The sequence below is a fragment of the Galendromus occidentalis genome, unplaced genomic scaffold, assembly GCF_000255335.2.
Source record: "Galendromus occidentalis unplaced genomic scaffold, Mocc_1.1 scf7180000077508, whole genome shotgun sequence".
In the NCBI taxonomy this organism is placed as follows: domain Eukaryota; kingdom Metazoa; phylum Arthropoda; class Arachnida; order Mesostigmata; family Phytoseiidae; genus Galendromus; species Galendromus occidentalis.
In genome coordinates this window covers 423,648-451,466 of record NW_003805496.1, presented here as the reverse complement: position 1 = coordinate 451,466, position 27,819 = coordinate 423,648, and the positions used below count along the sequence as shown (strand labels likewise).

At 51.0% G+C, this 27,819-nt stretch overlaps 1 protein-coding gene across 1 annotated transcript; it reads left to right on the top strand.

Moving 5' to 3' along the window:
- The first annotated feature begins 3,752 nt into the window (after positions 1 to 3,752).
- Positions 3,753 to 27,819, top strand: LOC100906753 (netrin receptor UNC5C). Its single transcript, XM_018640859.1, has 7 exons — positions 3,753 to 3,849; positions 21,575 to 22,048; positions 24,807 to 25,109; positions 25,234 to 25,695; positions 25,802 to 25,978; positions 26,104 to 27,508; positions 27,648 to 27,819. The coding sequence occupies exons 1-7, from the start codon at positions 3,753 to 3,755 to the stop codon at positions 27,817 to 27,819; spliced, it is 3,090 nt and encodes a 1,029-aa protein (XP_018496375.1).

The window sequence follows — 27,819 nt, the reverse complement described above, 5'->3', positions numbered from 1 at the left end:
GATTCGAACGCACCTTCAAGATCATCTCGAAAGCTTCAAGGGAAGTCAGCGCCAATCGGTATCGATGCTAATGTTCCCAATATCTCGGCAGAATTCTGCAGGAGAATTAGTTTGGCGGCGAGCCGCAATACTGGAGTTTCATCCGTACCTCAGACAGTGAGCGCATCGAGGATTGCACGAACGGCTTGCGCCAGCACGGCAGTGGAAATCTGGCAGTGCAAAAAAAAGAGCGAAATAATTTGTTATGTGGATGCGCGATGAAACCTCGTAGATGTTCTGCGGATGCACAAAGCACCAGAGTTTCAGCTGGTCGCAAAGAGGCCCGAACAGGTGGTGTCGTTGCATTTGACATTTTTGTTGCGCAAGCATCAAAAAGCTCGAAGGGGTCACTCTCTCTCCCGCCCCTCCCCCAATATTCGGGTAATGCCTTTACTGAAAGATCCACCGTTCGGCTGGACCGCTAGGCGGTACTAATGAATAAAAATTATGACAGAAAAACTGACGCCGAGTCGCTCGATCTCGATTCCTCAAGCTCAATCTCCTCGGAAGTACTACCCACGACCGATGACGACCGCAGAAGACTAAAATTTTTGCCGATAAAAGCCATTTTTCTTCCATCCGAAGTTAACCATCGAGTATCTCGAGCGCCCACGGTAAACAAGGTACCGTAATCAACGGAGCGCCTGATAGACAGGGAAGCGGACCACGATGGCTCAGAGAAAGACGAGCGAGAGAGAAATCACAGAGATGAAAGCGATTAGGGGGAAAGATTGCGAAACTGCGAGGAATCGAAAGTCATGAGGACAAATAACAAGAACGAACAGAAGTCCGTCGCGTAGAAAATAAGATCTCCCTTCGAGGTTGGCGGAATGCCACAAGTAAATGTACGATTGAGCTTGAGGAATAATGGGAATCCAAACAAGTTTCACGAAAAATTGGGGGAGAGGACGGAAGACCCGACCGACTCACCAATCGGCCGACTTTCTCAGGGAGAAGAACGACCGAATGATTTTTCACCATGATTTGACTATTGGAATTCCGTTATGGGAGAAATGTGCTCCATCGCTCCTTCCTCGGTCGGTAATCGCTGCGGAGGAAACGCGAAGACAAATAGGATGCGAGGTTCCGAGCAGACTTTCGCATCGCCACCCATCCCACAATCAGATGGATGTTGTCGTTTTGATTAGTTCGCCAAGCAGTCGTCTCGTCTGTCCGTCTCTATGTGGCCCGTTCGATCTATCTGTTCCCTCAATCGACAAAATGAGACTTCTGTCGGACAACGGGGGCGAGTATCGAGTCAGTCCGACGCGTCGTGTCGGTCGATCCGACCGACCGACTGCTTGGCTAACCTCATGCGGAGAGAAAGTTGTCAAATCTGTCAAGGGATAGCATCCCACGTTCGTATGTCTCCATCGACAGGTTACTGGCTCAGATAGCGAGTCGCTCGTTTTGGAATCCAGATGGATCAGGAAACGGCGTCTTTGTTCCTCCTATTCCCCCCTACCCGGTAACTCCGGAAAAAGCGGCATAGCAGTATCCACGCGGAAACATCCAGGCACCCCCTTGACGCCCATATCTCGTGGGAAATTCTGTGTGTTTGACCTCATCGTCTTCCTCACCGGAGTCCCTGGAGACATCGATGTGGCACCAAGTGGATTAAGAACGGAGCCTGACAGCTCTGGTTAGGTGATGGCACGCCATATTTGATGCGGCGAACGCTCACAATTAGTAATCTCCGTTTGAAAGTTACAGCCGCACTAACACCGAGGATTCGTCTGGCTCCTTGTGTCGAATCGCAAGCCTGGTTTGTGGCCGTCATCCGGAACCTTCTGATTCGAATCCCAAAGTTCCATTTACGTCGTCACATTCAGGATTATTGGACATCGGAGCATCCCACGATGGCATAGAAAGGTGGTTTTCGGAGTCCTCCTGAGATGGAAAATGCCCTCCCGATCCGAAAATTGAATACTCGATCGGAGTCTGATTCGCTTACGCTTCGTATTCCACACAGCGGCGTTAGAAAGTCGCGTCGCAGGCTATTGCAAACACAGATCGCGATTCATCACGGATGGTTCACAACATGGACACCTCTGCGAGAGATCTTCAGCCCAAGCCTCCGATCGACGGGGGGTCGAATGGTTAGCGCGTCTGTAACTTTTCGAAGTGGAAGTCACTTCGCGGAGTCAATTCGTGAAGTCACTTCGTGGGGAGCCGCTTTCACTTAATGGAATGGTGCAGCTCGCGCAGGAAGTGCCATGGGACCGAAACCTGCTGTCAACCAAATTTCCGTGCGGAACCTCTCGGCGAAGTTCCTTTATGGAATGTCCTCACGGGAAAGCAGATCTCCGACCTTCACTCGGAATATTTCCTTCCGAGATCCGTCCCCAGAAGCGATAACTAATCGCTACTACCTAGGAAGCGGGGTCTGGCTATGTCGTTCTGCCCGAGATCGATCCATAGGAACATGAGCGGCATGGAATCACGATGCATGGAGAGTGAGTTTATCACGAGACGAGCATTCGATCGACCGGTTCGAGGAATTCCTGTTCGAAGGGAAGAAGAAAGCGGAAATACACCACCGGATTCAGGAGTGAGAATAAAACCCTAGCAGAATGAAATATCTGACTGATGAGCTGTACCGAGAAACTTAGAATACGCGTGCAGAGTAGCTGCTGAGTCCATTTATTATTTATTCCAGATATGACCGGACACCGCTCAGCTCTAAATGCGCTGCTTGACCGCTCGAAAAAGGCCCAGCAGTTAGCATTGAGATATTTTCCCAGGACTTGGAATTAGACTCCCGAATGAGCTCGTTCGCTGCGAGAACCAATCATCGCGGATCCCCCAGTGTGGTACACAAACACCATTATCGCCGCTATCGTGAACTCGTTCCAGTTCTCACAGGCGAAAAGATCGATTCCAACTATGGACCGTCAGGTTTTCATTCCACGGAGGCGTCACGCAGGGCTGGATCCCAAGACACGCCCAATATTTCCCTACGACATCCCCATTACTCGAGTCAGAACGATGCAGACTGATTGTGAGTTCGGAATCCGAGCGAACTTGGAGGAATCTGTCAAAATTCGAATGGATTCTATTAAAAACTTGGGTGTCTCGACCGGTCTCGGGAAGTGTGATCTTCGCCATCCTCTTCTCCGTCAAGCTCTTAGGGTCCTGATCAGAAGTGTTGAGGGTCTCTTCTTACCCTGTGCACGAATATCAGGTCCACAAGCTCAGTCCGCATACGTAGCGCGAGTATCCCTCCAGGTGGCGCTCGTGCTCGCCTGAGAGAGAGAGTCGAGATTTTGAAGGGAAGATCGCGGCGCGACCGCACGAGACATTTCGGAGCCCAGTAGCAGTAACCGCCGGTGAGCAGGAGAGGGTCGGTCCTAGCCCTGTCGACTCCCGATTGTGATTGCATTTGGATGAGCGCGCGGATAATTGAACTCGTTTCGGTCCGGACTTGTTCTCTCTGGAAGGTGCGGGTGCGCAATGACAGTCCGAGTTCCCCGTCAGAGGCTCCGGATTGCTTTAAAAATAAGTGTCGATGGATAAAATGATGTGACGGTGACAGTAGAGAACGTTTCTCGAACCCGGTGAGAAATAGCGAAGCTTGATACGCGCGAGTCGGTTCTCTCGGAGCAGCTGCGAATCAGAACACTCCGAGCATGAGAAGACTGTCGACGCATCTATGGAATATCTGATGACAGGATCTCACGAAAAGAAAATTATCGGTATAATCGGACGGTACCATGAAGCCAGTTGTGTTATTCGCACTCGTTTGCCTATCGGCGTTACTCATCAACGATGTGATCGCACAGAAAAAGTTGGATAAGCTTCTGGAAAAACGTGAGTACGCTTTCCGCAGGAAGCGTGAGATGCTTTGCAATTATCTAGTCCGCATGCAAAACACTTCAAACTCGATGACAGCCCGCGATGAAACGCGGAATCGGTATGAGCGGGCTAATATGCGATTTCCCTCAATAAATCAATGGGAGAAAGATTGATCGATTGATTGATCGACCCGTCATTCGATTCACATGGAAGAAAAAGCGTAGCGTCGCGGTGGGGGCTTGACGCGGCGAATTATCGGTTGAGCGTATAGTTTGTCAGTGAGCGTCGGATCATTTCCGCAACGAGCTCGGCAGCATCATTAATGGCGAGCTCCCATTTGCTGCGCATAATTCCGTCATCAATTTTGAATTATCTGCGCTGACAACTTCGCGTCCTCGCCGGCGCTGTCGCCGCCGTCATCCTAGCTGGCGCTCTTATCAGGAATTACTTTTTCAAAAACACGTATCGCTTGAATCCCGCGTCCGCGGCAGCCACATATTGAGGAAAGCGATAGAAAGCTGAGCGAAGGACACAATGGACACTACCAACCAGAGGGAACACAGTTAGAGCCTCAAAACATTTTCGATCTCTCCATCCCGTCGTAGGATGAATGGGAAGGAATTCATAACTGATGATACGGGCGCAAAGCTCGGGGGTTTGTGAAGGGAAAAATCCGTCCATGAGCATCCGTGGGTCGGTCTACCTGCTCCCGTATCATGAATAATCCCATTCGAACGTTATCTTATCTGCAATTGGCATTGGGCGGAGTCTGCTTCCTTTTCCGAAGTATCCGAATCGCTCATCATATCGATGCCATGGAGAAATGCCGCGGATGATTCTGAAAGAGAAACTTTGATCCGTCATGGAGACTCCATTCATCGCCGGGCTGGAAGGTGATACCGCGCGCGGATCTGGGCAAGTCCGATGCAGTTCGGCGACTCTCCCCTCTGCGAAGTTCCTTTGGAAATTCAACGTGTATCTCCATCGGGGGAAAAGCTGAGCTCCGAAGGGAGCCGTCTGAGTCGAAGTCTGTGCGTGATTTGAAATCCGATTAGGTACACGAAATGAGAAGAAGAGCTTGAATTTTATTTCTTTCCCGCCGTTGCTGCTCCTCTTTCATCTCTCCTTCTAAGATTATGTAGATTGAGCAGATGCGTGCTCGGTTACTCGCTATCGTCGCTATCAAACATTTTCACATCTACTCACACAGCAATTCCCATAGCGTCGACGTTGTCGCCATTTACGTCGTCGCTTCTGCCGAGTGCAGGTGAACAACGAATATAATCGCAACTGTGGGTGAGACAGCGTGAAATTATGGCGTCAACCGATTCCTCCAGCAAGTCTTCAGCTGCTCTGGATGTTTCTGAAGCGATCAGATGACCCCATGTATCTGAAAGTCGTAACTCTCGTTGATCCCTTGAGCAAGAAACATTGCGGGCGATGGAGCTGTCTATCTATCTATTATTCATCAGAATGGAATGACTTGACTGTGGAAATCGAGGCAAGAAGTAAATTATAATAATTTCCATCGGAGAGGAGAATCGACCTCATGAACGTCGCAGAAAACAAACATGTCGGAAATCAATCGGGAAGGCCATGAGCAGGCCTTGCGCACCTCCTCCTTCCGCGGCTCCTTGATTAAATCAAACGGGCCTCTTTAATAATTTGCGCCGCGAGTAATTCTGATTTTTAATTATCACCGAGTCGGGCAATAAATAACTACGCCTAACCGCCTCGCGAGTGGGCAGCGATGCATTGAGCACGTGAACAACAAGAGGAACACCGGGTCTCGCGTCGTAAAAATTCAACCACATAGAACTCTTTGAGCGTTGGAGGATCCATGACGGACGGAGCTTTATCAGATTACGCAGAAAACGGTGCTAAACGGTGAGCTTACGTCCCCGATCATGGAGGCGATTCACGGCGTGTCGCATGAGAAAGAGAGCACTACGGTATCAAGCGCGTCCGGGAAGTTTCCAGCATGGTGGCCTTCGGCGGAATCTGTGATCGGGAGAGCCTGCGGGGAAGCTATCGAGAGTTCATGGTGAAGAAATTTGTCACAAATTTGCGTCAAGCACGCAGCTTCTCACGAAATCCGCGCGGAACGATGTTGCAAGCCAAGGCGCGGGAGTTCGCAGAAGGGACTCGCAACAGTTGACAAGCTGACGAGGTAACGTCGGAACAAGCCGACTAAATGCCTGGACACATGTCAAGAAGCGTCCTTCGAGGAGCTCTACTTGGTTTTATGGGTCTGGGAGCTCGCCGATGCTGAAGTAAATTTATGCTGTGGAAGTTTTGAGAAAAGCTGCTTGCCCGTCCACCCGCCTACGGGTCGAAGAGGCCATTTTTCAAGCCGGCACGCTGCTGGCTCGCTCGCTCGCTTGCCTACTTCACTCACCGGCTGGTTGTTTAGCCGGGCGTTCGGTCGCGGCATCGTCCGTCGGCCGGCCGTCCAGCGAGGTAATCGTCGTCGCTTTGGTCAGTGAGCCTTAGCGGTGAGCGAAGCAGCTCGACCACAGACTGACAATAGAGCCGCGAACATCAGAACGCTCCGTGACTTCGGAACATGTCTTCGACTCACGATTCAGCGACCATCATCCAATCGCATCATGCGATCGCATTAACGCCGATTAATTGAATCCGTAACGGAATCGGCGCATGCAAGCTCTAATGTGAACCCCGATCGCCGGTTCGAAGGGACGAGCGCCCCGCTGCGACTGGAATCTGAAAATCGATTCGTCTTCCATTCAAATATTTCATCTCCGGACCTCCCCGAGTCGACCACACCATTTCCAAAGATTGAGCATCTGTCCCTCATTGCTGCCGATCCAGGACGTAGCTCCGGGAATCCCGATCTGAGCCGCGAGTTTTCTGTCGGACGCTTCGGATCCGCTCGATGCAGGACGATAGTCTGTCTGTTGACGAGGGCATGCCAGCTCAGAAACGATCGGATTGGAATACGCTCCAGCGCATCTGAGATCATTCTGTCGATCATATCGACGACCGCGTATCCGTGATATCGTAAACCTTTGGGGCCTTGTCGTTCCAGTCCATTGATCTTGTTCCGATGCGGGACAACGTCGGAGCTGTGGTTTCTTCTTCTTCTTTTCAGTCGGTTCCGACATCCTTTGGTGGAACTTGTTATCGTGCCTCGATTGACGAATTGTACCGCATAATCCCTGGACGCTCGTCGTCCGTCACCCTGCACTACCGAACATAGGCCACCGGGAGATCATATCACAGCGAGTTGTTTTTATCGCCTTCGTTCATTTGCTACCTACCTACAGATGTGGGAATCGAAAGGCTGCTCGAGGCGGTGGCGGCCTGTCGAGGATGCTAGGGATTCCGGGTGAGTACGAAAAGCAACAGTGGTGGCAGCAGCAGTATTGTGCGACGCTTCGTTTAAGACCACTTGCTGATCAAACAGGCGCGATCCGGCGGATTTACGTTGGAGTAGCTCGACGCGAGAGCTCTCGACTATCGATTTATTTACCGAGCGCCGGACCGGAATACTTCGCAAAGTTCGCGGGGAACACAGGAAGGGACGGGGGCTTCACAACAAACCTGAACTTTGAGCTGTCTCTCAGGTGAACTCTGGAGTGTGGCAAGAAGAAAGGATCTGAATGATCCAGTTACGGGTCATGTCTGAGAGATGAGGATCAACAGGATTGAGAGCTGCCAGATGTAAAAGTTTTTAGTGGCTCCATCCCGGCGAAATCGAGGACTGCTATTTGAATTATTCCTCTCGAGCGACTAGAGCGGTACGATCCCTTCATTGAATTAATTATCGCTCGAGCTTTGTATCCCCCCATTAACGATCGTGCCATACCTCTTTTCTCTGTTGATTGCATCGGTATACATCTCTGATCTGATCATTGAGGTCTATTTATCTGCCTACAAGGAAAATAATCTATGCATGCTTAGGACCATTGGAATTCTGCGCCGTCCCTGCGTGAAATTCGGGTTCGCAAAAAGGGAAATAAGAACGGTCTTCACTGCAGAAAAAATACCGCCGTCTTTCTCGAAGTAATTATACGATGATTATTCATTGAATGAGATTGATTCGAATGCAATCACGCGATTCAGTCCCGGGTTTCCGCGCTCCGTGGACTCCTTGATGCGCCGCGGGAGCGCGTCCGACATCATTTCTGTCTCGAAGCCTCTCAAACTTTCATATGCATAAAGGCGACGTGGAACAGCTCTCCGAGAGAAGCACATGCGGACCTTCTTGGACTCCGCAAACCTTCCGGCGCGTGTGTTTTCCACATGCGTCTCACCGGGAGCAGAAAACTCACCTTTTCAACAGTCTGAAACAAGAGACGACAGCCGATAGGGCACCGTGCTTAGGCGCACCCCTTCCTGAGAAACAGTTCGTCGTTGGCGGCGGCGGAGGAGGAGGCGGCGGTAATTGTCGACTACGAGACCGACCCTCTAGACACTCGTTTACAGTTGAAGAATATATCCTCCGATCGTTCAGAGCGATAAAGAAATTCTTTACTTTCTCGAGTTCTGTCAGAGCGAGTCCTGGAATTCTGAGCCGGGGGCATCATAAAACTGATCGATCACGGGACTACCGAGGAAGACAGCGATAAGATCTGGGGGCTCTAGGACCATCCCAGTACCCGCGAAGATTGCGAAACTGGATTTTTTATAGATTCTCTGGAGAGCTTCAAATCAGGATTGCCTGCATCCGCGGTTAGAATTCGGCTGATTTGAGGTCGTCGTCGGCACGCCTGCACTCCGCTGCCAGAAGATCGCGGTCGTCTGTGCGTTTTTTTGATTTTTCAAGCAGCGTGCGTGGTTACTAGGAGCGCCGCCCGTCGGTTACCTCGCAATGATGTCAGTCCGTGGAGCGTGAGGTGTGTTCCAAATAAACAATGGACAGCATCGGAACCATCTAATAAACACGATCGGATCAATTTGCACAAAAACCTCTCACCACAAATTGAAGTGCCGTGGGTGAGGTCATGCTCTCGGCGTGGAGCCTGATCCGATGCCGTGCCTTCCGACGCGACCGGTTCCTAAAGATTCGGTCATTGAACAACGTCTAACGCAGCCGGGTAGACATCCTTAGGATTCGGTGAGGCGAAGCGATACCGAAAGTTTTGGTCGGTGGGTCAGTCGCCCGGACGATCTTCCTATGCGGTGAGGGTCGTGCGTCTTCCGATCTTATCGAAACCTCTATTGTATCCATCGCTTCCCCTCTTTTCGTTCTGGGCTTAGACCCTCGGACATAATTTATCAACGAATCGCCTTCGCCGTTTATCCCCACATCATTTCTCTCGCAAGGACCGTTGACGCCGAATTAGAAGTTATCATCGGATTGGCGAGTCTCTCGCATGAAACACTGCTCGGGATTTATATATCGCTGCGTCCGTACGCCGATAATTGGCACACATATTTATATGGACTTCGTGAGTCTTTATCGAAGCCGTTTCAACAGATCGACAGATCCGAGCATCGTCCGCTCGGCTGAATAAGGGGAATTCCGATACCGAGATTTACTTTTTCGGGATCTCTTTGTCAACAAAACTCTTCTCCGATATCACATCGTGCCCTACATGACAGACGTCGACGAGGATTCGGGGTCAATTGCTTCCATTGAGAGACATCGTTCCCTCGCCTGATAGCATCGTGAGTTCCCGAAGCGACATGAATGCGACTCTAGCGCAACACTGTCGAGACTTGATTACACGTTGTCGGTCGTAGCGGAATAGCCGTACCGTATTGTGCCCGGCGTAGGAGGGAGCATGTTTATCAGATGAATGCCTATTTTTCGTTTCTTTCCTCCGCTTTCCGTCGGATTCTCGTGTTTCAAGCGATAGGGAGGCCCAGCATTTTTTGGGTGTCTCCACAAAGTTAAGCAGCGTCAACGGCCGCCGCGCCGCTGACATGGGGTATCCGTCCGCCGCCAAGAGGACCAACGAGCCAGTGAGATGCGGGATTGAACCAGCGATCTCAAACTCTCGTCAGAGACGAGTGGACGAAAGCAGCGGAGCGTCAAGTGTCCCGGCAAATATTGATCGCAAACATCGATGTCGATCATCGGGGAGATCACGCCAAACCTGTTGTTCCGTTCCCAGGATCCCATGCAGCGATGCAATCAACCAGGGAGATCCTCCCCACTCGCCTAGATTCGATCTCTCCTCGAATAATTTTTGTTTAATTTGCCATGTCAAGTTTCCCTTGTTTCACCTTACGGAGGGAAGGCCTATCGTCCGGGACTCTCGATGGGAAGGTTTTCAGGGAATCTTCCAGCGGCTCAGGCCAGCCCACGACGAAATCATGGGCTCGCAATCACCGACATTAGAGCCGACTCTTGAGCGGAAGAACATTAGGAGGCCGGAGACTAAAGCAGGAGGTCTAGACCAATATGGGAGAAGTCCTGTTTCCGAAGAAGTACTTGGAAGGGTTCATGTCCTCTCTCGGTGGTACTGACAGGTATAGGGCTCCTTGTGCTCCCGCAGCAAAGTCAGATGTATGCATATATATATATATTCCGAAAGGCGACCTGGGATAAGACGCCCTATCCAGAGTAATAAGTTTCTCCCTCCGTGGGATCTCTTCCTTCATCTTCGCTCTTCTTCCGCGGGTAACCAGTCAGCTGAGTTTTTTTTTCTCGATCTAGTCTCAGCCGAATGTCATGACAGCGATTGAACTCTGCCCGAAAAGCGACATGCTCGATCCGTTCTTCTACGAGCTGCTCCTTCTATTCATGGCCTAGCGGAGACCCGTGCGAGATTGGGGATTCATTTATTTATTTTCCCCTTATTGAGGAGCCGCTCAAAACGAGAGAGAGAGAATGAACGAGAGACTTGTTGTGCTAAAAAGAATTCAAATCGAGCAAATAGAACACTCAGGATAACTCAGTATCAGATAAGGGCCTCTTGTTCATTGCTATGACACACAGTCTCTTATGCGTTTGTCTCTCGGCAGGGCTTGGTGTATCCTGCCGTCCCTCGCAGTTCACAAATCCTGCTCTCGGAATTAAATTTTGAATACCGAGTCGCCTGTCGCAGCAGTCTCGTGGGAAATTTGGTGACATTGATGCAGAAAGCCAGGCTGCTGCAAGATTGGAGGAGAAAAAAACGCCGCGAGAGAGTGTGATGAGGATCGACTGACGTCGATAGAAACGAGTCCTGGCGAGAGCGTGGCTTCAGCCACATTAGCTCCTGAACGAGAGCACTCTGCGAAATTTCTCTAATCTCGGAACGAAATCGAATATTCGGCTGCTTAATCTACCGTTGAGAATTGGGCTTTAATTTTCCGAAATTGCGGAGCGCACGCGACCCGGCGAATTCGGCGGCACTCCACCGGATGATCCGACGAAGTTGCGACGAAGACAGCCAAGACGGCGACGATGACCGGACTGCTGCTCTCGTCGATAACAGCTCATCTCGGTGGGAGGAGGGGATGAGTTGGAAATGAGCGCGGCTCCGACCCGTGAGTGACACCCAAGAGTGCTCTGGAGGGATGATCTTAGTCAACCGTAATGGCTTCCAGTCGAAACGAAGGTAATCATGCCTTTAGTGGGACGTGGGACTTGTTTGTGGCGAGTCGTACTGTCGGATCAGTTGTTGGCGTCTCTTCGCTCATCAGCAGATCACTCATGCATGCCAGAAGTAACAATTCTCTCTACTGCGGGCTGGAGGGAACATACCGTCCATGCATAGTACGTCAGGCTGCTCGACTCTTCACGATTTCAAGCGTCTCGTCGAGTGGGATCCATCCTCCCTCCGTGAACAGATGTTCTGACAGTGCTCAGCCTCCTGATATATCTAGTCGAAAACACAGTCGATGATAAGCAACGGCGAATTTCATCTGCGAGCTCTCTCACGGAATTCAAAGCGTCAATAACGATAGCTCTTCTCATTTGTACCTTTATCGAGAGCCTTCCGATGTATGTAGCTCAGGTCGGCGGCACGGCACTCGGAGCAACGAAAAACTCTGGTCGCGTGATTCGTATGAAACCCTGCCCCTCTTGCTCGCAGTCCCGATCTTTCGTGAGTGATTGGGCGATTCCCATGAAATTTCAGATCCTGAGCGCAGGTTCAATAGTTTTTTTGTAGGCGACGATTCGAGGTCCTCGCTCGGGTTCGGGGTCGGGATACGGATACCACCGCGGGTTCCAAAACTCGAGTCAACGAGCCATGTCCCGAAAACAATCCTTGAACACCATCGAGGTCAACGGGGTCGTCGGGAGGAAGCTCGTTTAATTCGATTTTGCAAATCTCGAGCGCAACCAGGACATCAGGGCGAGTATTCTATGATACGGCTCTGTAGCCTCCGGTCGGATACCATCATCGAGCCGATCTTGATGTTATTGAATTCGATCGAATTGAAAGAAGGGAGAAAAATCGGAAGAGAATCGTAAAATACATGTCTTCGGTCTGAATGTCATCTCACATATCATATCATGGATCATGAGCCGCCGAGCTCGCTGAACATTCGGTGCTCTCAAGTCTCAAAAACCTGGCAGAGTATGATATCTTAAACAATCGAGCGCGGAGTCGGAGCTCAAGAGCAAAGCTCTGCTGTTTGTAAAAAGACAAAGTTTGCCGACGGCCGAGACCGATCGCAAGCTGCGCGCAGCGTGAGCAGAGAGTTTGAGAGGTTTCTCTTGCATCCTCCCTGTGCAGGCTCTCGCTGCTCCTGCCGCAGCAGCCGCCGTCGCTACCGCATTAAAAAGTCGTCACTTTTAGGAGTGAGGTGATATGGTGCTACGGGTGCTCAACCAGCCAACGGACCAACGAAAGAGGCAACCCTCTAGTTCTAAAGTTTTGTTGGCCGGCTCGATTCCCCATCAGGCGATCCTCCCCGCGTCGGTGTCTGGAGCAACCCGTTGCAGGGCTGTCCGAATCCATGTTCGGAGGGGGACATTTTTGACTTCTTTCGGAACGGTCCAATCCTTCCGGTAGTTTTAGCGACTCGATCCGTCGTGCGACGCGACATATCGTGCCGATCTGGTCCGAAACACAAGCACGTGTGATCTGCGTGACTCAGGCGCGTCGCCTCTGGCGTGCCGAGCATCAGCCAGTGACATCTTTCTGGTTTTCTGATCCTGACGCTGGCTTTATCGCAATCCTTCACCGGCTGGATGCATGTTTCTTTTTTGTCTCTTTTCGATGGATAAAGCTGTTCTTGCTGTTGTTGTTTTCGAAGCGCGCGTCGTCGATAAAATTAGCATTCCCAACTCGAGAGAAGGCAAAAAGTATGTTCGAACAAGTGTGACCTCAGAAGAAACGATTACGGACGCTGAGATGATCCATAGCCATAATGGCGTGCGAAATAGTGATTCATTTTCTCGGCAGAGATGTCAAAGAATGATGACCAGCTCACCTATGGGTGAGCTCAGATGGATACCCTGTATGGGTTTCTCACCTGCAAAAGTCGGCCGCAGAGGTCAGGGCGCGACGACCGTTTAGGTTGATCTTGTCCGGACCGAGTCTACTTTCTTCCGAGTTCCGAAATACTTGGAATCCAGTCATCCAGGGAGGTTTCATGGAGCACAAGCCTCAATAATAATGTGGCGGTTGATATACCCTGTCCCCCCAAACAATGTGACCGTCTCGGGCCCAACCGTAGCACATTGTTGTATTGGAAATTCGACGGGAGGGATCCAGTCGAGCAGGACAGTGGCTGAAAATGAAGTGCGTGTGACGGTTAGGATTCAGTCTGAAGAATTGACAGTTGAGAGCTTGGATCCCGTCTGCTTAATAGTGTTACGTCGTCGTCGTACACCTGTCACCTCGACCTCCTCCGCCGCGGCGATGCTCAGTGGCTCGGACAGCTTGGGAAGAAAGTCCAGCCGAGTTGCACACGGAGAAAAAAGTACACAGAGTTTTAGCCAAACCCACGGTAGCCAGCTTTTACTATCAGGATGGCGGAAGATTGATTCTTTCATTTGTGAATGGGCGCAGTCGCGGTAGCGACGGAAGCGGCTCTGGGAACATATGGCGTTTCTCATTGAGAGGGAACGTCCTTTTTGAGAGGAAAAGCCTCTCGTCGATCATAGACGCTGCCGCATTCACCTCGAGTAGCCGCGGATAAAATACGCAAAAGCAGCGGGTGGTTTTCGAGCGGGACAACATGAGAGAAAACTCTGTAGATTCGAGTCATACGATCGCTCAGTTAAGTGCCGTTAAAGTAATAGCACCCTCGAAGATGGTCATCGTAGATGATCACAGAAAATCCCGGCTGGAGTGTTCGTACGCTTCAAAATAAATATCTGCTGCGAACGGGTGGATGGAACTGAAAGAAATGCCAGACGAAAGCGAAGCGGCAAAGTCGATAATTTCATTCGAGAGGAACGTGCATTTCTGTCTCTCCCATGACTCCGGAGCCCCCTCCCCAAATTCCTCTGGAAAGCCGCCAGAGCGCGAAGGAATCGAGTCATAATTAAAACTGTATCTTATTGAAATTTGCCTCCCTGACGGAACGAGGGCTCGCGCGAATCTCGTTGATTCCCCAGGTTTTCCATGGTGTTCTCGCCCAAAATCTCATCGTTCGTCTACGAGAGACTGTCTCACTGATTGTGAGGCTTCGTGAGAACTGTCTCCTCTCCTGCAGTGTCATTTGATATATGTATCTACATGGTTTCGACCCTCTTCTGGACAGTTCCACTTACGAGACTTGTGTGTCCACCGACCTCTTGAAGATTTTCTGGCTTAACCCCGAGAGGTTAACCCATGTATGCAAATGACTCGTGACTCCGAGCTATGCACAGAAAAAAGAGTTTACTCTTGCTGTAGACTCATGCTGTCATGCGATCGTGAAATGATGGTCCCTGCTTTCGGTTGTTGGAGAGCACATCGAAAAGGGTAATGGGTTTCTTATTCTTCGTAATTTCCGAGGCCACCCGCTGCCAAGAGACAGACTGCCTATCGATCTATCGTGCAAACCCTTGGTTCGGAAACTTCGAAATTCTTGCTCCCGCGGCGTTCCAGATTCAGCCATAACTGACAAGCTCTGCCAGATCGTTCGCTCTATCGTGGGTGCTGTCGGTCGCATGAATACATACACTACGTATACGTACATACATATACGTGTATGTACTATGTACATACGGCGAGATGTCCATGTTCGGTCACGTTTGCCTCGGGATAGTCAGCTCACGGAGAAACGAGGTTTCCGTGTGGATTCACGGAGCTTCGAGCGCTAGCTCGGAGGCTCTTCAATCCTGAGAAGTCAAAATCCCGGATCGGATCGCGGGCTCTCCCTGATGATGATGATGATAATATGAAAGGGTGTCCAGATGTTGCTTAGCGCAAGGCTTTTCATTTTGTGACGGGACCCCTCAGGGCACGTCATGTCCCGGAATCTCCCGCGGTCCGAGTGAGCCCGCGGGCCTGTCAGGACTGCTTAAGCCTCGCACTCCTGATAGTGGGCTGCTGTAGTCATGCCCCGCTCGCAGCGCTAACCGGCAGGCCGTGGTGGAGTTACAAAAGGATATTTCTCTTGGGTTGGGCTCCTCATTCAGCTGTCATCCATTGATGCTCAGGCGTGGCCTTCAGGCATTCGAATTTGTCGACCTCCTAGATAGCGATGAAAAATTGACGGTTTCCGAGGAATAGAGCAGCCATTGAGTGGGGTTCAGTAGCGAGGGGAGTCCCCAGTTGATGAAGTTTGACGGCATTCGACGAAATCGTCGTTCGTGATCGGGTCGGAGCTTATCGGGATGGGAATGTCATCTGGGTCCCGACGGAAGGAGCAACGAACGAAACGGACAATTATCGCCGGAAGCAGTCGATTAATTTCCTTATGGTGAAGTCAGGAGACCAGGTCGGCGGTGAATGTTCCAGAAGAGCTGAAACCCACACCTCCTCTTCGGAACGATCCGCCTTAGGTACTGTCGGATTGGAAACGAGAGTCGTTTAACAAGACGTAGGCGCGAGGAAAAAATAGCGAGAAAGTAACGAAATCAATGACTTTCGCTCTGACCGGGGTTAAGCGTCGTATCACCTCTGAGGCCTCTCCCTGATGGATTCGTAATCCGTGGCGAGTTGTCCGACGAGAAATCGTGAGTTTCAATGGTAGACATTTCTCCTTAACGATTCTCGGATCGTTCGCTGGATACGATGCGGCGTTCATTTGAAAGCTCGAAATGAGCTTTCAGATGGACCGTCTCTACTACTCCTAAAGAGACAGGGTCTACATGGGCTTCCGTGGTTTGATGGCGGCGGCGCGGCTGAGGATCGCTCCGAGCCGTTCGCTGGAATGAGATGAGATTTATGATGGTCCTACAGTTTTAACGTAGAATTATTCTCTATGACTCACGCACCGAAGTATAGAAACGTGTCCGTTCCACTCAGGTCGACATTGCCGCATAATGAGAAAGTCTTCCTCCTTCTTTCTCTTCTGGCTGCATGGTTGACAGACGAAGGCCGATGATTGGAAAAATCTATTTAGCATATTTTATCCGGCTTCGATACCGATACTCATGAACGATTCCAATAGCGGATCTGTCTAGACCTCAGATCGAGGTGCCCCACACCACTCGCACCGGGTATTGAACTGACACACACAAAGCCTGTCGTCCGTCAGGCGAGACTCGAGGCGCATATCGAACATTCCAATCGAACCTTGTCTGCTTTCCTTCCTGACGAGTATGCTCCAGGATTCCGGCGAGTGAAAGTCTTGAGATGACGTACAGTTCCCCGAAGGCGTTTCAGGGCTCGGTTTTTCCCCTACGGATGAGCGCCTCGGAAGTCTCACTTTATCAGCGTTTGGCGTTTCATCCTGTGTTCGGAATAGAGGCATGTGCCGAACTTGAGGGATGCTCGGGCTTGACGTTCGAAAGAAGGAGTTTTCCCCTTTCCAGAGACAGTTTTTGCCTCTGCGGAGAAAAAGTTAAGTTTATGCCTGTGCTGCCAAGCGCGGATCATTAGGCGAGGTCGTAGCCCCCTCACAGTAGTCATTCAAACGGCCGTCCACAAACACACAGAAAATGATGATGATGATGCCTGTGATGCGACCGCTGATGATGGCGAAAGCCTGAAACAAAGAACGATTTCCACCTTACGAATGGATGTAGTTGTCAGACGGTGTTTTTGAAGTTTCGCTCCGCGAGATTTTGAGAATTGACGAAGTCGTTTGACACTTCACGTTCTGCTGAGCCTCGCGGATACTCCCGCCGGACGATGAAGAATTCAAAAACACCCATAAAACATCTTCAGAAATACTACTCGGTTTCGTATTACGAACGGGATCGAGATGTGACAACTTCTCGGAGGGAAGGAAAGTAACATAAAAGATGCCGCGACACTATACGTGGGTATAAAAGCGGGATGGATCATCCGCGTTATCCGAGGAGACGAGATGGAATTTTCGAGCTGCATATTTTGGATCCAACGATCCACGGACGACGGCGATCGAGGAGGCTGATATAAGGCCTGAACGCACACTACAGCGATTGAAAGTTTGCCAATATTCTAATAGAGTTCAAATTGATGATGACTAGAACAACGACGGCGACAACAACAGAGACGCTGATGACGACAGTGACCTCCAGGAGGCGAAATTGATGCCAGTGAGAGATAGCGTTGTGGGCTGTAATTACTCCGGAGCTCTCAACGCTCCATCAATATTATTTTGTCTTTTTATACCCATAGATATTTATATCCATGTTTCTTCTTCTGATCCGCTTCGTCTTCTGAAAGTATCGGAACGAGTGGATTTCCGTCGGAGGGACACGCCCATGCCGTCGGAACACAGCGATCTCAATACCAACCGAAAGAAAAACGATCAATTTCGTCATGAGGGCGCCGATGCTTGAGAGGGGAACATGAGGATGAAACACAGGAGAAAGCGAAACCCCGATGGGATTATAGAGGAGAAGCGACGAGGGATATCGAATTCGCTTACGTGGATTCCACTACCCTTGACGCTCTGCGGTGGTCCCATAGCGGTATTCTCTATCCGCCGGCTTCGAACTTCAAAGGTTCACAATCAGTTGTGTTCGAAAGTAGCGAAGTCCGTAGGACTATGGATTGCCCCACAGGCTCCACTGTAAGGCTGTGGATGACTGATTACGACTACCAGACTCGAGTGCGAGCTGGCCTCGGGAGCCGGAAATTTCGACGTGAGGCTCGGAAATATGCCGAATGTGCGTAGAGAGGGTCTTCAGCGAGGGTCCCGCGGAGAGGGGCCATGAGATCCGAGCGAATCCCCTCCGGATGGCATCAGGCATCGATCGAGGGTAAAACATCGATCGAATCCAATAGGAGGACCCCTCAAAGCAGAGTGAGAGGTACTGCCACGAAGCGAGCGGTGATCCGAATAGCCCCTTGTATCATGGATCATGGCGGTCTAGAGACATCGTAGATTGTACTTTCCGCGAAGAAAGCTGGATCGCGTACCAGCTTCATCATCATCAGCAAATCCTCTGCCCATTAGCCTGGGGAGACGCACGGAATTCCGAAAGATAAGAGACTCAGTACTTGATGCTTTATCTCTTTCGAGGATAATCTCCGTCGTTGATCTTCTGTATTCCTGGAGGTGGTCCGCGAGATATCTTTGCCGGTACTGCTGCAAATTTACAGCAACGCTTCGGTGTGGTCCCTTGAAGGCGGGGGTTAATTTCGACGACGTCCTACGCCGCCATTTCCCGACTCGATAAACAATCGTGTCCGACCTCGTCGAGGGCGCTAGCAGCGACTATCCGTTCATGGCGTCTCCTCTCGACACTAAATCTGTATTCGCAATGCGATTGTGGATTCACAGCTGTAATTATGATGCTCGCCATTTGATGACGATCATCATCAAAATAATAACGCACGTCCGTTCGTTCATTTGTTCGGTCGTTGTTGACGGGGGAGCTTAGGCGGCGATTCATGACGCTGACTGACTGGGAGCTATGCAAGCGGAGCGTTGATTTGTGCATGGCAGCGATCGGAGACAAAGTGCCGCTCGGTGAGCGGAGCTTCGCGCGGCGTACTGATAGAGAAATTAACGAAAACCCAAACAGACGAAGAGATTTGGTTATCCGCTGGATGGGACTCGGGATAATGGACCGCGTATTCTGATGATTGAAGACGCAGTTTGTCGTATCAGGACAGGGTTGGATTTTCCTTCTGTCGACGATTATCTGTGAACGTTCAGGGACCGCGGGCTCTCCTCTCACCGCGCGGCGGCAGTGGTGAAGGCAGCGGCGGCACATCTTAATGAGCGGAGCCAGTCTGGTGGGTCAGTTCATTTCAAATGGAGCCTGCCGGCTGCTGAGTAAAAGGTCCGACCGGAGGCGGCCTGGCTGCCGATGACGGAATCCCCTATCCGCTCTTAAGCTGTTTGGCTGCGGCTCGACGGATGGCCAGAGGAACCGATATGGACTCGATCAATCCCGTACCCGAGATACGACTCATGATCAGTCTGCTGAGACTCGGTTCGATCATCTTGGGAAAACATCAGGGGTCGGAGCCGTGGGCCCTTCTCGATTCACTACTGCTGCCATCCATCGTGTCGCTCATCGCGTACATTCCCCATGAAATCGTGACGGTGCTTTGTTCTTCCCGGAATGAGCCATGGAATAAATCTCGTTGGAGCTTGCTTTTCAAACACACGGCCGCGGTATACAGACTGACTGAATGACTCCCAGTGTAAATAAGCTCTCGGCGTGTCTGTCATCAAGTGCTGTAATGAGCTAAGTGGCGAATCATCCCTGAATCCATCTGAAGCGTTCGTATGTTGTGAGAAGATTTCTCGATGTCAACCACGCTCGCGAGAGATCCCCAATTACGGGGCACCGCCGTTCAGTTGTGCATTCTGATGGCATTCCATCCATGCGTTCGTCTATTCGTTCGCTCTTCGCACAAGGCACCGTCACGACGAATTGTCCCTTCGCTACCGATGGGCGAAGCAGTTTCGTCGATTTTTTCCTTTTTTCTTCTTCGGCTGCATCCTGCACGGCATCCGCCACCATGGCTCCGTTCTCGGAAGGACAACGAAACGATTCAACAGAAGCGGTTCAAGCCACGCGGCCTGAAGAAGATTAACGCGCGGAATCGGGTACATCATGCGGACCAACCTTGTTTTCGGCGGATGCGGACCTGGAGATTCCTTTCGGATTCGTGCGACACCAAGCAGCAATACTCAGAATATCTGTGCGGCTGCCGGAGCCATGGAATGACCGAAATTCTCGAGCTCGATGAAAATTGCGGGCGCCTTAGCCTAGAATAGGCCATCGACCTTCCTATCCGCATTCTGGAACTTGAGATAAGGGACGTTCAACTTTCAGGGACAGTCGACAATCGTTGTTGAATGTTATATTTTTATGATGATTGCGTATGCCCCGCCGCTCCCAGCAGATCGTGGGAGCTCTGTAGTTGGGCAGTAGGGCATGATCGCGGTCTGATGACGAGCGTTCATCTTTGACAAATGTCCGATGCACGTGCTAAGCTGAGGCCGGGCCGGATGTGAAAGATCATTCATACAGAGACTCGCGTTGTGGGGTGGAAAACATTACAGGCCCAATGTTTTAAAATAGAAACCGTCACAATCGTCTCATGAATGGACAAGTGGCTGACAGACATGCACTCGAAATCTACGGACAGCGGTTGCCATTTTTCTCTTTCTTTTTTTCTCTCCGTCGAGTGATCTCACTCAGTGATCCCAGGTCGATGTCTATCGGAACAACGAGAGCCTGTGTAGAGAAGGCTCAGAGCTCTATTTTTCTCTTCTGATACTTTTATGTTCCTTTACGTTGATTTTTTCATCCACTCTCGTCCTCATCCATCAACAGCAGACGTGATTCGCCTTCCAACTTTTTTTATCGAAGGAAACGCGAGCGATCGAGTTTCTACCCGCCGGGGAGGCCGTTAAGACACCTCGGGATATCAGTACCCCCCGCTCTAAATTCCAGCAGAGGTCGATAATATCTCGAACGAGCGAATGAATGGTATTCAATTCAACGCCTACCGCTCTCAAGAGTCGCTGTCTGACCCTGACTTATCGTCGCCAGCCTCCTTCTGACACTTGGCGAAAATTCCCTGTGTTTCCACTGGATACTCATCGATTTTAGAAAAAAAATCCGGACTCACGGGACACGGACTCCGTCTTTCTGTGGAGTGGCGGTGGTGGCATGCTCAACTCAGCAGATTTCTCAGTGGGTGAATTATCTCGACTGACCAAATGATGGGTCAGATGTTCCGTTGCTAACGAGCTCATCTTCTCCTTTCCTGCTCTTCTGCTATTAACTCTCAATGGCATCTCTGCTCTGCTCGGTAAATCATTGAACCAGCATCATCGAGATCGTGAACGTTCGCGATTATCAGCTTGTGTCTTCGTGTTCCATGATCGCCACGCCGAGCAAACGTTCGGCCAATTCTGGCGGACAGGTCGTTGGACAAAGGGACCGACCCGAGGGGGATTGGAGTTGCGGATTCGCGCTCACGTTGTGTTTATGTCCCTCGACGCTCCGCAGATCTTCCTATCGAAGTGGACGCCGTCAGATAATAAGACTCTGTCATGGCTTGATAAGGTCTCGAAATGCGGCGTCAGTGCGGTTTCCAAAGTCGGATCCTCCGTCGTCGGAGGGATCGCTCGTCCGATGCGTCGACAGGAGCCGCTGGATGATCTTCGGAAGATTCAGATGTCGCCAGTGAGAGTCTCATTTCGTCCCTTCCGAGCTTCCGGAAACGTCGGTCCTCTATGCCGCCATTAAAGTTGGATGTTGCGAGAAAATCTACGGTCATTGTCGTTGTGACCTTACGTTCGCCGCATAACTAATGAATTTGAAAATTTCCAGCCGACACCGTCGAAGATGATCTCGAGGATGATGACGACGACGATGAGGACGATGGCGAGGATCCGGAAACAGCGGAACGTCTGCCACACGAACGGAACCAGGGTCCACTCTTCGAACGGCAGCCCCTCGACGTGACCGTCGTTCTTGATCGCAACGGACCGCCGGATTTCCTGCAATGCTCAGCCAGTCAGACGTTTTCCATTCGAGTGAAATGTTCGAGCCAGGATCCATCGCAAAGCGGTCATGCTGGAGACCTCGACGTGTTCCCGCTGACCGCGAGGACCATTTCGGATTTCGTACATCCCTACTCAGGAATACGACAGATGGAAATCCAGGCGGAGATCGGCGATACAGTTCTGCATCGTTTCCATATCGACAGGAAAAATCATAACGTCACCTTGTATTGCGCCTGCCAAGCGCTGAGTTCGAAAGGACATTCAACGTCGAGGGTCGCCACGGTGAAGTTCACAACAGGTTAGTTGAGCCGTAGCCTGAATTTTCCCTCGACATGCGGGAAGATAAAATATCCGCGAAAATTCAACGTTTTCGGCGTTAGCGAAAGCATACACCTCGCTGCGAATGTGCACGGATGGTCCGTGCCGTCAGATCGGGTCGGAGCTGGGCCGATCCTCGGCGCGTAATGACGAGGATACGCATTCTCCTATCGCTTTCGCCCAGGGGAAGTCGCCCAAATGATCTATTCTGGAATCCATGGGTTTCGAAGTCGATTTCGGTAGACGATCATGATCGAGCATCGAGTTATTTATACACACCTGGGAAAGAACCGAGATGGCATCGACAGCGCCGATGACAAGCGCAGTGGAGGCCCAATGGAAATGTATCCTGGGTCGCGATCTCGTGTGATGGATGACTGTGAAATCACACGTTCTTACAGCCAGCTGATGTGATAATCTCAATAAGAAATAATACAGAGCCTGTTTCGGCGATCCGAACGCCAATCCCTGTCTGATCGACGACTTCTCTGGTCAACTTCTGGGATTTATAATCATTTATCTAATCATCAGCAAAATTTGAAGGAGCCTTTCATTGGAGTAACGATAAACTCGAATAATTAGAGCGGGGATTTTTTCCCCGATCTTCTCCAGTGATATGTATGCCGGTAGCATGCCGTCGGACGTGACAGCGGTTGATCTGCGAGAACAGGAGAAATGTCACTGACGAGCTCATCCGCGGGCATATTCCCTCAGGTGCGCGGAAGTCTAATGTAAGGCGTTTCCTCCGATGCAGTTGCGTCTTAGGGATTGTGAGTATTGTGTTCGGCGTTGTTGTAGCCACCGCGATCGTGGCTCAGATTACGCATGCGAACATAAAGGAGGTCTGTGTTCAGCACGACACAGGTCATGTTTCTTTTTCGGAACTTCCATGAAACCCTCCAAGACCAAAGATCCGGACTCGGCTCCGATGTGCTCGCGACTCACAACGCGCCTCCATATAAAGGGAACGAATGAGCGTCGTCATATTGTACCACAGAATGCGTACTTCCCGCCCCGACGGAAGAATGACGATGCGGAAAGCGCTTGCCATCTCTGAGCTCACACCGTTTACACGTGCCCGAGGAACCCGCCATAAGAGTAGCAGGGTCCGCATTTCCAGCAGGGCCGGCTCCACCTCAGGTCTTCTTCCGAATATTTTTTCGATATCGTCTTTAAAACTCGCAGTGTTTACGGCTCGTCGATGACGAAGGACAGAGGTGGGCCGTCGAGTTTTTTCGGCTCTCAACTCCCTAATAAGTAAACATTCAAAAGCACTATCGGTTAACGAGTGGCAACGACTGACTTCCTGCTTTTCCAGCGGGTGACAGATGTGTCGAGACGAATGTCTAAATAAAACGGTCCGCCGTGGCTTGAAAGCTCGCCGAGCGTAGCAACAGTGAAAACTTTCGATTGTCAGCTGTCAACAGAGATCACCGGGTTCAGAAATGGAAAGGAGCTCTCCGTATGAAATCTTTTGTTCAAGCGTGGAGTCTTACTCGGAGCTCGCCATGACCGCGTTCTTCCCCTCCGGTTTAGGACGGCGCGCACCCCTGGTATCGAGAATTGAGGAAGCCTCTCGTCTCTAGCCATTCAGAGCGTATCGCGTCCCGCGGAGGCTTCGAGCGCCGTATGCGTCGAATTCCTTCGACACAGTCAATATGCGGCGGCTGTGGGCAGCCGATCGGATCTACGTAGCGCGATATCTCGATTTGCGGGTGACATCTCCGAGAATGCTTGAGATAAAAGAATCCCGGAGCATTATGCGTGATGATCGTTCGTATGAATAAACATCAGTACAGCACAGCATCGCAATGTCTCGCCCCTTTCCTAGTTTGTAGGCTCGGGAGATTCACTTCTTGATCAGAGGGACGGAGGGAGGGGAGGAAAATAAAGAGGGAGAACTGGCGTCCTCAGGCTGAGTTTCGCCGCCCGACAGCTCGTTTTTCATCCGAAGAATTTCTTCCTCATGGAACGCGAGCTGAATGCGCGTGTTTTTCTGCTGAGAATACCAATGCTCGTTTGGTAGTTTACCTTACAAGCCGGGTGCTCGTTACGACTTATTTGAGTCAGCCGGCATCTAGACAGAGATATGGAGAAGAATCTTCCGCATAATTCATTGTCGGGAAATACCGCCGTCTCAGATGTTCATCCGTTCGGCTTTCTTCTCGATGGGCCGAGTAAGATTATCCTGGTCCCTCTTTGGCGAGAGCGGATCTCTCTTTGAGGTCTCACCGCAGAACAGAGTTCCAAGATAAAGGAAATCAAGGTGGAGAAGGGAGTAGGTACTGAGGAATTCCAACGCGGCACAATGTTATGAGTCAGGGCTCGAATTCTGTAAACGAGACTTCACTCTGAGCCCACAGGTCGCGCGAGTCTGTTTGGCTCTATCAGGACCCGCATGCCGTGGCACGTTCTTCGGGGACCAGGCTAATAACTGTTATTATTTTCATATATGACCATCCCTTCCTTAGCTTGCTGAATATCTCTCTTCAAGAACAAAGGGTCCCCTGCCAGGGTGCGTGCACCGGGATACCACCGAGCAAAATGATAGAGAGGCTTCGCAAAACCACGAATTTAATTACCTACATGACGTCATTTGAATTTCGTACTAGAATTGTTTGAAATTCGATGTCATCTATTGGCCACCCAAAGACATGGGGAATGGCTCGAAACGGCTATGCTTATTCTCCTGGAAGCCCCCCGATATGCCTCATCGAAACGATCTTCTCCGATTCCAGATCCGAGCAGAGCTGAGAAACCGCAGCAGAGAACGATATCGTTCGGGGAAAAAGTCCTGCTCGAGTGTCCAGTGGGTCAAGTGGTCAAGAAGTCGCCGAAGGGAACCGAAACTTTGACGTTCTGGCACTTGAATGGAGCCCCGCTTCTCTTCGACGACAACGTCAATCCCGAAGGTGACGATCTTCTCATTCTTCGCGCCAAAGTCGAGAACGAGGGCAATTACACTTGTGGCATAAAAACTATCGCGGCCAACGGAAAAGAACAAGTCCGGCTCGGTGAAACCGTTTCTATCCTGGTCAGAGGTGAGTAAAGAGACCTGTCTGTAAGAGAAATGAATACACGTGGGAAGCTGGCTGCCGGGCGAACAGATCGATGAAAACTCGGACGATGATATCTAATCGAGATATCCTGAATTGTTGATCGCAGCGAATGGTAGTTGGTCGCCGTGGGGAGCCTGGAGCGAATGTTCTTCCAAATGCGGAAGAGGCCACCGGAGCCGTACAAGGTCGTGCACGAACCCTCCTCCACGGAACGGGGGAAAAGATTGTTATGGGAATTACATCGAGAAAAGCGAGTGCGTCTCATCGAGGAGGGATTGTGCGGCTTCCAAAGAGAAGGGCATCGAGGACACCGCAGATATATGGACCCCGTGGTCAGCTTGGTCGGAGTGCGGACCCAACTGCAGGAGGCATCGTCAGCGTCGATGCACCTTCGCAGTCGGTCGGCCAAGCAGGAAGTCGGCTCTATGCGAAGAGAAGGAGGATCACATGTCCGAGCCGTGTACAGGAGGGGAATGCCGACTCGGGCTCACTTTCCCGCCTCCACCCCCCATGCACGGGATGGATAACAACAACATCCATGAGCATCCGGCAGGTGGACACGAACAAGGTAGGTCACATCTCTCGGGGGAATTCGAGCTCCGGGGAGGCTCTTCCTCAACGCAGTTGAAATGAGAGCCCGCCAACGTAACATTGACCCCGACGTTTCCCCGTAGGATTCATCGTCTCCAACTTGGGAAGTGTTCAAGCAGTCGCCATGGTGATAGGAATGGCCTTGGCTGCCATCATTCTAGCCTTCACCTTCATCATCGCGATTCGTTTTTGGCCGCGAGATGAAGCGATTCACAATAAACGACAACCGCACCATCCCTACGCCAGCGTACCGGTGAATGGTTAGTCCGTTTGAAAAATGAAGTTCACCGGAGTTTGCAGAGTTTTTCTCCCCAGTCACGAGTGGTTGTGACATCCATCCCGGAGAACCATTCGAACTTCCTCTAACTTGAGTCCCCACCCTCAGCTCTCGCAGCCCTACCCGCGGACGTTATGAGTCTGGATTCGCGTCATCAAGAATACCTGGTCGAGAGAAAAATGGATCCTGCCGTTACGATACCTCTCCTCCAACAACTGTATACTCCGAATATCTGTGCAGCTTCGTTGACGCCGATGCAGATGCGTGCGACATTCACGCAGCGGTCACACACGCCGAGTTCCACGAGCAAAACCACCCGGAGCGAAAGCGGTTCTCAGCACAGCGGAGGCCTTTGCGGCCAGGAATACGATCTCATCTACGACACGATTCCCGATGAGGGTTCAGAAAACGTGTCAATCAGCCAGAAATCCGCCTTCACCGCAAGCGCTGTCATCGGTCCGGAAGGAGGTCGCATTTCGCTTGATCACCTCGGAGTGTCTCTGACGCTCCCTCCCGGTGCCGTGAGCCTGAATAAGAAGAAAATTTTCGTGTCCGTTCTGAACAGTAGTCGGGACCTCCCTAACTGGCTCAAGGATAAGTTCAGTGTCCTCAGTGCAGTCGTCGAATGTGGACCTCCGGATGTCGTTCTCGCTCGCCCGGCGATTTTGACGTTCGACCATTGCGCATGCGAGCCTGCCAAATGGAATGTCCATCTCATGTCGTGCGTTCAGGGCTCGAATAGAAATTATTCGAGTTGGAAGAAAAAACTCTCCTTAGAGGCTCCCGAGTCCTCGACAGACATTCTTTGTCACGTCGATGAGAACGTTTGTCACATCCAGACGGATCATCTGGCTTCCTTCGTGCTATGTGGCGAATCTAAGCTGAATACTTTCGCTACCAAGTCCTCAACCGTTTTGGCCTTCCTCTCTAAGCGGAGAGGCGTAAATCAAAGAGAGCGTACACTCAAAGTCCACTGCGTAGAGGACACCAAGGCGTCCGTGCAGACGGTTCTAGCCCTCCACGAAGAAAATTACACGCTGGTTGAAAGTCCAAAAACGATGCAATTACACGACGGCGGAGCGAACCTCTGCGTCGCGCTCGACGAGGAGACCCTACCACCCGGATGGGAGACCGAATCATGCGGCTCCTTGCAAGAAATACCGTTCAGGAAAGTCTGGAGCACGCTGCAGAGTGCCCACTGCTCATTTACCCTTACGTGTCCGAATACGACCTCTTTTTCGGCACATGACGTGCCGCTCGAGTGCAGGATAACGGTATATCAAAGAGGGAATCAATCTCATCGACAAGTTCTCAATCTCAATTCTTCGACTGCGTGGCCCATATACAGAAACTTCTTCGAGACGGTGGCGACGCCCAAGAGCGCCGTCAAAAAAGTCGATGGTTTCAGGCTTTCGAAAGATTGCCGCAAAAAATTATCCGATTTGTTGGACCCTGTCAGGGACGACGGTCGCGATTGGAGGAAACTCGCTCAGCATCTAGGAATGAACAACAGGTGAGGGAAACTTTCGTCATTCGCTTCTCCACCTCATGGGAAGAATATCGGACCGTGATGGGATATAGTATTTTTAACTTGCGGACCGCGCTTCCTTGATGCCCGGATCGGAATTGAATATTTTGTTCTCCCCTGCCAGGAACCTGATATACTTCGCTCAGAAAGCTAGTCCTACATCACATCTTCTGGATCTTTGGGAGGCGAGTCGGCGAGGGGTCGAAGCGCCCACGAACTTATTGCTGCTCGTGAGATCTCTCGGTCGACCCGAAGTTATTTCAGCAGCTGAGGACCTGCTCGGAGCTTGGGTGTGA